Source organism: Acartia tonsa, chromosome 8, assembly GCF_053477335.1.
Source record: "Acartia tonsa isolate MP-2025a chromosome 8, ASM5347733v1, whole genome shotgun sequence".
NCBI classification, from domain to species: domain Eukaryota; kingdom Metazoa; phylum Arthropoda; class Copepoda; order Calanoida; family Acartiidae; genus Acartia; species Acartia tonsa.
Genome location: NC_137267.1, coordinates 31,796,543 through 31,809,000, shown reverse-complemented (window position 1 = coordinate 31,809,000; position 12,458 = coordinate 31,796,543). Strand labels below are relative to the sequence as shown.

Genomic DNA, 12,458 nt, shown 5'->3' with positions numbered 1-12,458 from the left:
AAGAAAAATTTCTAATTTTTATTTTTAGATGAATGCCATCATGTGGGGGCAGGTTCTCATTCCTACGCTGTTATTATGGACCAATACAGGAGGGACAAGGAGATTGGGAACCCTGTACCTAAGGTAGATAGATAGATAGAATGATATTTCTATATTCCTGATATTATTTGAAACAATATAGTAGGGGTAAGTAGATTGGGATCCTTGTATCTAAGGAATATAGATAGAATCATATGTCTAAATGCTGTTATTGTTATTAAGGACAAATGTAGGAGGGATTAGGAAATGGAGTATAGATTGACAGATAGATAGATAGAAACAAAGTTAGAACCGAATTTCCATGCTCTGTACCAACATGGAAAGTTTAAAGAGACTGGCAGCTTTGTCCAAATATTGATAAATATGAAAAATGTATAAATATGAACCGGGTCAGCCCAGGATTAAGGTATAACCAACAAGCGAAATAAATCTAAAATAATATTTGGGGGGCAAATGGAGAGGTCGTCCATTTGACGATGTGTTGCCCCCCAACGACAGCTGAAAAACACGTGTAGGTTTTGTGATTAATTTCCGAATTAATTTCGTTATTGGTATAAGCTGGGGTCAGCCCCGCCTTCCCTGGGATACTCCACAATTATCCACTTGTTTAATTTTCTAGATTCTTGGACTGACAGCATGTATTGTGGTAAAAAAGTGTAATGTTATCAAGTTCAGAGAAGAGAAGCAAAAATTGGAAAGGAAAATGGATGCACAAGTTATTACCACAGGTATTACACTTTACAGGTGGATTATTTTAAAAATATAAATTTTGAAGCGCGGTGGGAATAGAATATTGTCAAAACAATGTGAAATCCCAGCATGACTACTTAATGAGATTGATAAGCTTCTTACATTAAGAGTTTCCTATTGTCTACTTTAAAACTCACCTTGTACACCCGATTTTAATTCTGTTCTTTACTACTGTATGGATGTTTTAATCCTTGTTGTTTTATTTTTAGAAGAGCAAAACCTTTTCAACCTTCTCAAATATGTGACAGCACCAAATGAGTTTACTATCAGCTATTCACAGGATCTTCAGGTTGGTTAAATTGTCCCATTAAAAAAACTTCAAAATTAAAAACCCAGTAAAGAAAGTAAATATGTACCTGTTGGCATAAATCCTAATTAAAAGTAAGAGGATGTCTGTGTATCTTCTTTATGCAGCTGAGAATCTCACCAATTGCTGGGTAGATATGGTTCTACTTTACAGTAAAGAATATTTTAAGTCTGGGGAAGGTTTATAACTCATTCTGGGGAGGTTACTTTAATCGCCTGTCGGAAAAAGTATTCACACCCCCCCCCCCCCCACCAAAAAAATGAGGTGGTTCGACTGACCTCCCCCACCCTCACCCAATCTCCACTTCACCACTTACTTGGCTAATTAACAGTTAGATATACATTTACAATCTAAAGATTCATTTTTAATTTCTTATTGTGAAAATTTTAGTTTGTCATTGCTGCACTGCCTATGGATAAAAATTATCTTTTTTGCCCTTTCAGGGTAATGGAGTAGCCGCTTTGGTAAATCAAGAACTATACAATACAATGGGCGAATTGCAGTTAATTAAAACAGAGGAAAAAGGTTAGGAATCATTTTAAGTTTTGATACTTTCTAAATCTAATGGATAGTTCTATTGATTGTATTTAAACAAGTATGACATTATCCAAAAACAGAATAGTATTCATAACTTTAAAAAAAATTATATATTTGTTTGTCATATTATTGCCTAAAAATCCAGGAATAAGGTATAACCAACAAGCAAATTAATTCAGAAATTGATTTGGGGGGCAAAATAACGCAACCTTTATTAAATTGCCTTTTTCAGCTGTCGTTTGGGGGCAAAATTTATATTTCACCATCGATAAAATGTAGGTAAATCGCGGCATTGTGTACATTATTATTAACCAAAACAATCTTTTAATAGCAGACAAGAAAAAATTATAAGAATGAAAATGACTGTCCACAGGATTTTTTTTTAAATTTTAAGCATACTATATATATTAACAGAATCAAGAACTAATCCTTTTGAAAAGTCTGACCTCCAACTTTTAGGTTATTCCACCCTTTTTTGTGCTTCTTTAGTGGTGGCTATGTAGTTTTCTCTTCTATTTTTGCCTCTCATGGCGCTATATACCACCTCAGGATAATTTAATAGAGGTCAAATTTTTAAATGGCTTCAATTGCTATGCTGTCAATATAAAATCCGATCAGAAAGCAATAGTAATATGAGTAAAGTTAAAGTTATACTTTTATTTCTTTTATTCTATTGTACAGTCCTAATTGAGAGTACAAATACAAGTTTAAGATTTATAATTAGAATAGATATAGTAGATCTAGATGGTCAATCTGGCCTCTTATTCCATCAAACTAACCAATGAATTTCTAAGCAGACGAAACCTTTTTGTTTATTTATACATAAACTAGTGGCTGCGCCCCTAGCCTCTAGGGGCTTTGTCCCAAGAGGTATAATTACATCTTCTATTACTTACCCAGCAGAACGGATCACAAATTTTCGCACCTACCCAGCAGGAAAACATTTTGCGATTAAATTCGCAAAATTCGCAAAATTCGTAAATTTCGTAAAATTCGTAAAATTCGTAAAATTCATAAAATTCATAAAATTCGTAAAATTTGTAAAAAAAAAAAAAAAAAAAAAAAAAAAAAAAAAAAAAAAATGTGGGGGGGGGATTTTTGTTTTTGGGGGGGTTGGGGGTGTCCCACCCCCCAAGAAAATAGCTTAAAACCACCGCAGGACCAATAGGTATATACCCTGAAGAGTAGAATCCGATCGGTTCAGTGGTTACCGAGATCTTAAGCTTCAGACGGACAGACAGACGGACAGACATCGTTCTACTTTGTATTATAGATAGGATTTGTTCCATTAATACAAACAATAATTTTTTGGCTATATAATTTTCTGAAAGATATTTTATCATTAGAAATTGAACTATGCACATCTTATTATATTTGTTTTCTCATATGTTTCACTTTTAACGAAATTAAAGAAATGCTCTATCCTAAGTTCTATCTGTTCATTTTCTAACCATTAATTAACCTGATTATTCCTGTTGGCTGATTTATAGATTATGTATCTAAATTATATTTAACATTGAGCAACTAATAAGATATAACCACATACTTCACACTTGCAATGGATATAGCATACATGGATATATTGCCAGGGGAAAATGTGTCGTCAATTTAGGTTGCTAATATGCAGGGATCTATAGGGATATAAGACAATGACAAATAGATTAATGTGTATTGTATATCCCCAATGATGCTACACAAAATAACCTTTTCTGCATATTACAATTAGTGGTTGAAGCGTTTGGACATTTAGCTTTATGAACAAACCAATTAAAATTCAGTAAAATCACTAAAGTTGTTTTGCCAACTAATAAGAAAACATTATTATAAGATAAGACTTGTGTAATAAACAGTCTAATGGCCTCTCCCTCCCTTCTAATATGGTACTCATTTATTAGTCTCTTCGTTTATCCAGTAGAAGGGGAGGGGATAAGGAGGTAGATGGTGGGTTTTGTTATTTTATCCAGCTGACAGTGAATTTTTACAACAGCAGATGAAAATCTGGTGCAACATCCATGTAATAATATATCAATTACCATAGTTGGACTGTTTTAATGCTAAAAATTGAATCTTCCAAAAAACAGGTTTTAGGCAAGTATGGTGAAATAGGGTTAAATAATTAATTCGCTTGTTGGTTATAGCTAGCTGCTAAAAATCATGAAACTTGTATTATCATATCTGAGGATTAAGATTTTCTCGACTTTTGTACTGCACAGAAAGACCTTATTAATAGAGTAGCTGCGCTCCTAACTAGATACTATTTAAGATCGGATTGTAGCCCAACATGGAGAAATCAGCAATACTTCCGCAGTTGCTTTAAGGTAAATTCAGGAACTGCAGCTGATTTACAATTTCAAAGTTTTTTTTTCATTTAAAACCTTACCTAGTGAAACTTAATTTATTTACTCGATGTAACAATATTGAGCATAAACCTAGTTCATTCACCAAAAAATACTCAGGTTCACTGCTTGAAGGCGCTTGAAATCACTTGCTCTTTTTCATGAATAGTTCCCTTTATGACACTCTCTATATATTGTCAAGTTTATTTTCATAGGATTAACGTATCATCATTTTAAACATTACAATTGAATTACTATATACAATACAAAATTTTCCAATTTTACTGTATTGCAGTTCATTAATTTTTTTAGAGATCTGGATAGAGATGTGAAAAGATTAAAAAACGAGGTCCTTCTCTCATTTGCAACTCTCATCAATAGTATAGGTAAATTACACTTGATAAGCAGCTGTTGATTGATTGATTGATTACTGATTAGCTATATTTTATAATGTTTAAACCTAAGTCGTCGTGGAGTAGGTTTAATTCAAGCTCCAAGTTTAAGCACATCATGACTTGTACCACTGTCTTCTTTATTACCTCACCCTCACTGAGTATGGCAGGTCTCCAAAGTTATGCCACGTAATTTAATTAGTCTCTTGTTGGAGTTTTATTTTACCCTGCAGGGCTAATAAATACCCAATGTAACCTAAAGTAATAAACAGATAAATGAAAAACTATTCCCCTCCTCATTATTTACAGTTTATTCCAAAACAAGGAGGGGGGGGGGAGGGGGTGGGTTGTAACAGTACTTACCTGAGTACTTTGTGTAAAAGTGTCAAGTAATTGCCAATCTTATCCTTATTTGTAAAGGATTGATAACAGCTGACAATGTGTCAGAACAGCTGAGAGAGCTGAAAAGGCTTGAAAATAAAGTAGAAGATTTCTATTATGATCAACAGACAAGGAACAAAATGTTCAGAAAGACGATCTTGTGTTTGGGTAAGTGATCCTTAGTTTCCCGTTTTAGTGATTTGTTTACAATGACTACTCAATTTTTTTTTATAAAACCTTTTCTAGAAAGCAAAAAATTACAGCTTTCTAGAAACAGGTATTAGGCAGGGGCTGCCATTCAGCCAATCAATTTCATTTGAAATCACCAAAGGTCAAATATTTTGATGGCGTAGATTTGGCGTAAAACATGTTTTTTGAGGTAACTGAAAGGAAGTTGGAAAAAGGGGGGGGAGAAATAAGGGAAAAGGGTTGTGGGGTAATTTTGACTTAGCATTGTTTGCTAGAATCGCCTTCCCTTTTCCCTGGATATTAGGAAACTTGACTGAAAAAAATGTTTTGCCATTAGTTTGTTTCACTTTTCAATAGTTGATAATGGCCAGAAAACCATTAAAACAAATCACAGAATTTTAGAAGGGTATAATAAATGGAAATTATTGCCCATTTATTTCAATTTGGATTCCTTATACCTTTTACATCATGTTTTTTAATGTACTTGAATTAAGATCTGAAATCTGAAAAAAAGCATTATAATTTTATATTATAGGATTATTAAAACTGTACTTTTCTGTATTTTTTATCCAAATGCTGTTAGCATGATAATGCTGCTGCACTTGTGGACATAATTGTACTTGGTTTATTTATAGAAAATGTGAAAGTCCTGATAGACCAGTTAAATGCAGAATCAGCTGATTTAACAGAATTGGAACGAATATTCCAGTTTTCCTCTCCGCAGTTTCTCAAGCTAATTGATATTATTGTCAAGGTAGAGGTGGTTATATTATTTTTTTTTTGGGGGGGGGGCTAGCCCTAACCCCGTGGGTAAACCTGTAACCATTATATAACCTGACCTAACTTAAACACACACAAAAAACTATCCTCTCCTCCAATTAAAATTTAACCTTTTCTGCTATTTGTAATTGGCTTCTGAAATACCCCCTACGAAAGATCATCAACTCTTTAAGTTATTTGTTAGTCAATTTTTAAAGCTTTTCTTCATATTTAAGAACAAATACTTCTGTTTCTTAAATTACAGCAATATCTTTAAAGAACTGATAATCATACATTTTTTGGAACTATCTCTACATAAAAAATATTGCCTGGCATTTTACATCTTTTTAAAATATTTCTTTATTTAGGAAAAAGAAGAGTGCTTATTAAACGAAAATACAAGTTCTGAAGATGCAAGTCAAGTTAATCAGTTTGATAAAATCAGTTCCATTATTTTCGTGGAACAGAAATCAGTCGCCGTCAGAATGTGTTCAATTTTCAAGAAATTAGCACATTTGGACGCAAGATTTTGTGGGTTACGTGTTGATTATGTCCATTCACCAGCTGGGGGATTTTTCAACAAGAAAACCGGCAGATACATGTACACTGAAGAATCTATGGCAGAGCGCCGAAGAATTCAAGAAATATTGACCAAGTTTAAAGCAAAAGAGTTGAATGTTCTCATTTCTACAAGTGTGGTAGAAGAGGGATTAGATGTACGAAGTTGTAATCTTGTTATCAAATATGACTTCCCTTTAACATTCAGAAGCTATGTCCAAAGCAAGGGACGAGCCAGGAAAAAGCCCAGCAAGTACATAATGTTTGTTGACACTGCTACCCCTGGACTAAAACTTCTAGATGATTACAGAGAGATAGAAGAATTCTCCCTAAGAGAATGTCATTACTCTGGCCCTGTGGAAATTGACCTAGAGGAGGTGGTCGATGAAGACATCTTTTATACTGATCCAGAAAATCCTGACACCTCTCCTTACATAACTGGTTGTAAGGCCATATCATTGATATACAAATATGTTAACAAAATTCCAGTGGATCGATTCACTCGGCTAGTGCCAATCTGGAAATTTATCGAAGAGAAAGACAGTTCTGCCCAGAACTCGTTGCTGAGAGGTATGCCATTTTTTTCCTCTGCTATCGTTTAAATTCAAGTTGTTTATTGTCATTTCTGTAACTTATTTTACCGGACATTTAATTTCTTTTAAAATTCTAAACCTCATCAAAATTGAAACAATGTTCTTCCAGAGTTGTACTTGAATAGTATAATCAGGAACCAAAGACTTTTTTAATTCCCCCCCAATAAAAATCCAGAGATTGATGAATTTAAGGAAGAACCCAAAAAATTTGGTTCTGTAATAAGTTTAATATAAAAGAAAGATGAAATGGTCTTTAGTTCTTAATTTTTGGGAAAATAAAAACTTGACTAAAGTGGATTATAACACAATGTCTCTTTTCACACAATGGTTTGATAAATGCAATTCAACAACTTGAATAACAAAATATGCAAGGAAAAAAATGCTGTAATAAAAGGTTTGGGTCTCTGTGATGACGCTGGCTATCATTGTGATCTCTACATGCCTCATAAAACTCCTTTCAGAAATAAAATCACAGGTCGGGATGGTGATTCAGCATCCAGTAATATATAATAGTTTCAAAATCCCCCAAAAATATAAAGTTTTGGATTTAGTTTTCTGTGAGTAGCATAAAAAAAATTACTTTTAGTGAAAAACTATTTTTTTCCTATTATAACTGGTAAATTAAATAGTTATTGGCAATCCTCGTGTGGTATATTTAACCTTCAGTAGTGTGTAACTAGGGTAAAGAAATGTGTATGAACTCTCATGATTAAAGGTAATCCATTTGCTAGAAATTTTGATTTGTTAGCTTGTAAATATTTAGAAGTAGATAAGAGTGTGAATTTTCACAGGTATAGGGTTGAGCCGAATCCAAAAGTTTTAACATGTCTCTGATTGCCATCCCTAACAACACAGGCCCAGTAAGAGATTCCAAGGAGGAGGCTAAGCGAGCCTGCGCCCTCCTGGCGGTCAGAAGACTCTATGAGCTTGGAGAATTGGATCATAGGCTGAAAGTGAGAAAGCCTGAACCTCTAGAGGTATTTTTGATAGTTTTGCATTTTCGTATAACTTTTACCTATTAGGACAAATAATCCTAATCAAATAAGCAGTAAGAACTAGCCAAGATAATAAATAGGTAGTTAACTTGTTAAATTATATTTTTATTTATTTGTAATAAAATATATGTAATTATACAGTTTTATTTTATCAAATATCCATCTGCCTACTAACAATAAGGTCCTCGAATAAAATGTTTAAAGGGTTTTTAGCCTTTATCACTCGGTATTTTGTAAAAAGAAGCATTTGTCTTTGCACTCTTTACATTTCTCCACTAGAATTTTTAAACAATGAGTTTACATAAACAAAGAGTGGAGATTTCAATGCTAAAGTTCTAAAAAAAGGTTGTTTAGGATACTGAAACAGATTCTGAAGGAGAAGAGGAAAATGATGAAGAAAGAAGGGGAAGGAAAATTGGAACCACTCGAAGAAGAAACTTTTATGAATACATTGAGCCATGGCCACTGAATATTCCACCCTCTACAAATGAAGCTTATCTGTACAAAATAGCAATGTCCTTGACAAAACCCTTGGAAATGAGCAGATACAAGCACTACTTCCCTGAAAATGATCCCAACTCTTTGGGTATAATAATGGGAGTGCAGGGCCCAAACTTTGGTCCTCTTACGCTGTTTGGTCCTTCTGGAGAGCTTTCTATTTCTGTTAGTTTTCTACAAAAACTAACCTTAAAAGAAGATGTGTTGAAGAAAGCAAAAGATTTCCATGCATTTGCTTTTAATAAGGTACATTATTTTTCATAAAAATCTTTTGAATTATCATCCAACATATTACCTACCTAAGAAATACTACAAAAAATGAGAATAGTTTGTTAATTTGAATAACAAGGATATTTATTAAAAAATCAAATTTATGGCAAAACTGTAATATACCAAAATTTTGTGTTGAAAGGAATTTCCATGTATTGCTCATTGGAATAATTTTATGTTTTTTAGGTGCTGCAAATAGACCATCTTTCCTTTGAGCAAATTAGCTCCATGATTTTAGTTCCCTTGACAAATGATGAAATAAATTTCCAAGTGATGACTGATGAAATTGGTCTGAAGAATGCTGTCGTTCAACCTAAAGTTAGTTTTATTCATTGATGTTTATATAATTATAGATAGAATGATAGAACCTAGGAAGATGGACAGACATATGAAAAGAAAAATATTTTAATCTTAGTTTTTACAAAAGTAACAGAATGAGTAGTGTGTCACGTGTGTGTGTGCGTGTGTGTGTAATTTTAATCTTTCTATCTGCTGAACCGATCATATGGTTCTCCGTTACAGTGAAGCTTCTCATAGGTTCGGGGAAGGTTTATAAATATTTTTTTTTTTGGGGGGGGGGGTGGGGAGGAAAGGATTTGTAAACATATCCATCCTCTTAAATGACTCCCCCCACCCCCCAATTTTTTTTTCTCACTTTTTCGTAACACTAAAATTAAATTAAAAGATAATTCAATACAAATAGATGCAGTCATTGCAAATATTGGTAGACAGATGGAGACATATAGCCAGACAGACATTTTGGACAAACCCGATAGACAGATATCCTACAGACATTTGTATTTTTTAACAGACTGATTGATATACTAATAGATATTATTAAAATATTTCAGTATATTGGAGAGCCAGAATTGTACTTTGTCGAGGAAATTATTGCTGACATAACACCGCAATCCAAAGTACGGGATACAAACCTAACACACATGGATATTTTCAAACAAAAGTACAATATTCAAATACAGGTAACCAAATGCTTAAACCATAAGGATGAGAACATCAATAAGTAGCGAGTAGCACGGCCAGATATACAGACAGATATTTTGAGTGATGGAGTAGCATCGCTACTTAAGAATTAAATGAACTAAATCTTAGGCAGCCGCCTTCAGTCAACTTTAGAGCTTGAACGGGATTTGGTTTTCTTAATGCTAGTCCAACTTCTACTGAATTTCAATTACTTCTTTCAGTTTTCATTTCTATTTCTCCTTATTCCATGAAAAATATATTAACATATCTATTAACAGGGTTGGTGAATATTTTTTTTGTAAATATTTCATTAGGATACTTTATCTTTTACTAGCGGCTTCGCCCCAAGAGGTAATTTAAAAAAAGAAAATTGGAGATGCAACCACTTATTTCGAACATATTTAAAAAACATATTTTGGTGATGCGAACCATAAATTATGAATTACCTATGACGCTTTCTTTTTAATCTTTTAATCTTTTTTTTGTTTTTTTGGGGTTAGAATTGTCCCACCCCTCAAGAAAATAGCCTAAAACCACCACAGAACCAGTAGGTATATTCCTTAAAGAGCAGAATCCGATCGGTTCAGTTGTTACCGAGATCTTAAGGGACAGACGGACGGACAGACAGACATCGTTCTACTTTGTATTATAGATTATCAGTTAATGATATTTTACAATAAATAATGACACTTTGAACTCAGCAAAGCTTTTGATGATTTTTTTTGACTCAACCCAGTTTTCGGATCTACTGCAGTTCACAGTAAAATATTGCTAGTAACGCAATTTTCCAAAAATCTATGAATTTTAAAGGCTGCTAGCTGCCAAACGGCTGAACGTACAGATCATGCCCGCACACTGTTTTAAGCGGCATAAGAAGGCCCACAAATAATCTGGAATAGCCATAAATCAATAATGCATAATTATCTCGCAGGGCAGAGAAATGCGCGAAAAAGACCTATTTTACGCGTTTTTTCTTAAGTGAAGCTTTCCCTGTGCATCATTGGATCTTGGCTATTCCAGATTATTTGTAGGCCTTCTTATGTCGCTTAAAATGGTGTGCGGGTATGATCTCTACGACACGTTCAGCCGTTTGGCAGCTAGCAGCCCTTAAAATTCATAGATTTTTGGAAAATTGCGTTATTAGCAATATTTTACCGTGAACTGCAGTATATCCCAGTTTCTTTATTTTTGATCATAAAACTATGTTAAAACTGTAATTTTGTTTATCAGAATCATAGTACCACTATAGATTAAATAATCGCTTTAGATTAGATATTTAAAATATTTGCTGTTGCTGACAAAAATAAAATATCACTAAAGTGATAATTTATCCTCCCCTATGTGTAGGATCCTGGACAGCCTATGTTACGAATCAGCAGGGCAGACAAGAAAAAGTTCATGTTAACTCCTGGTGATGAAAGACTTCAGGTGATTACATCCTTAAGGATATACCTGACTTATAAAGTTATAATACCTTTGGGGGCGGTCCATAAAAACGTAGGGCCAGACCCTCATAGTTGGTCATTCCAAGTATTGCAAATAACCAACCCTTTGATTGCACGACCCTTGTATGAATGGCAATGGAATGCAACTGTTTTGAGTAAATTAATTTGTCTTTAGTTTGGCACAGTTAAGGCCGAGATTCAAACACATTGCCTCCCACAGTCATGATTATTTATAAAAAAAACAAGGATCGATAACAAAATCCTATCAACAAATAAAAACAAATCAGACAAACTAACATACTAGGCCTCATTATTACTTGTAACGTTTTAGCCCATGGAAAAACAGAATATTATTTGAAGTTTAAACAAATATTTAGTCTAAAATATGTCTTTTTCCTAGTTTTATTAAAAAAGTCCTGAAAATTTATTCCAACTATTTTACATGCTAGGATAACACGTCCAATGATTTGAACAAAAGAACCCTTCTTATACCTGAACTAATGGAGATACAGCCTTTGCCCGCTGGAGTATGGAGGCAAATTCAGGTACCAAATACAAATATTATATAGATTCAGATACGTCTCTTTAAAAGAAATACCCAAATTAAAAAAAATACTCATTTGGCATTTGGGACTTCCAAAACATAGGTAATCTAAAAAAATCTTTTTGTGTGTCTTCTACACACATTGGGATGCTACAGGAATATCTGAGTCTCCTTGGGATGTTTGTCCACGAAAGGACAGTCATCTTTTTTCAATTCAAAAATGAATCATTCATAAAAACTAATCTCGTTGAAACTTATTTTTTTGTGCCTATGGTAGGTTAAGGTAAAGGATAGAAAGTCTCTGCATGGTTAGAGCCCCCAACCCCTGCGGTAATCCCCGAGAAAAAGTTTTAAGTGAAGGCACTACACAAAAATAAAATTTAAGAAATATATTTTTTAGGTGGTTCCATTTGTGATTGAGAGAATGAGATCCTCCCTCTACTCAAACTATCTTACTCAACAACTTACTCAAATTAACATAGTAAGTATTTAGTACCGAAAGTTACGGAGGGTGGGGACATTGGATTATATAAATTGACCCCCAAAATTTATAAACCCATTTTCTTGATCCCTAGGTCAATTGGGCTCCATGTACTAAGCTCGAAATTTATTTATAATAAAGTGTAAATACTTAAATATTTGAGCTTTAATGGATTTTGTCATTCTTGTTTTACTATGAATATACACTGCTCTTACACCTTATTGTTAAATACGACGTAAAAAGTATATTTCTATTATATTTTAGGAAGCCAATAAACCTGTCAAATTATATGGTAGTGAAACTGAAAGGTAATTTTTTACTTAAAAGTCAGCTAGTTTTAAAATGACGTAGTAAAGACTTTCTGGTATTTTTATGCTGCGCTTACTAAATCATGCACTATCAC

At 33.5% G+C, this 12,458-nt stretch overlaps 1 protein-coding gene across 2 annotated transcripts in view; it reads left to right on the top strand.

Annotated features, from left to right (window-relative positions):
* The window catches only part of LOC145326717 (endoribonuclease Dicer-like), a 39,303-nt gene that overhangs the window by 8,708 nt on the left and 18,137 nt on the right, over nt 1–12,458 (top strand). For both annotated transcript variants that reach the window (XM_080170094.1, XM_080170093.1), the window contains exons 8-25: nt 29–123; nt 659–767; nt 999–1,078; nt 1,540–1,621; nt 3,897–3,951; nt 4,282–4,355; nt 4,782–4,910; nt 5,567–5,685; nt 6,059–6,818; nt 7,236–7,316; nt 7,697–7,818; nt 8,191–8,580; nt 8,791–8,922; nt 9,456–9,584; nt 10,933–11,013; nt 11,480–11,575; nt 11,975–12,055; nt 12,320–12,363. In XM_080170094.1, coding sequence (XP_080026220.1) covers nt 29–123; nt 659–767; nt 999–1,078; nt 1,540–1,621; nt 3,897–3,951; nt 4,282–4,355; nt 4,782–4,910; nt 5,567–5,685; nt 6,059–6,818; nt 7,236–7,316; nt 7,697–7,818; nt 8,191–8,580; nt 8,791–8,922; nt 9,456–9,584; nt 10,933–11,013; nt 11,480–11,575; nt 11,975–12,055; nt 12,320–12,363 — 2,659 coding nt within the window. The remainder of the gene's footprint in view (nt 1–28; nt 124–658; nt 768–998; nt 1,079–1,539; nt 1,622–3,896; nt 3,952–4,281; nt 4,356–4,781; nt 4,911–5,566; nt 5,686–6,058; nt 6,819–7,235; nt 7,317–7,696; nt 7,819–8,190; nt 8,581–8,790; nt 8,923–9,455; nt 9,585–10,932; nt 11,014–11,479; nt 11,576–11,974; nt 12,056–12,319; nt 12,364–12,458) is intronic.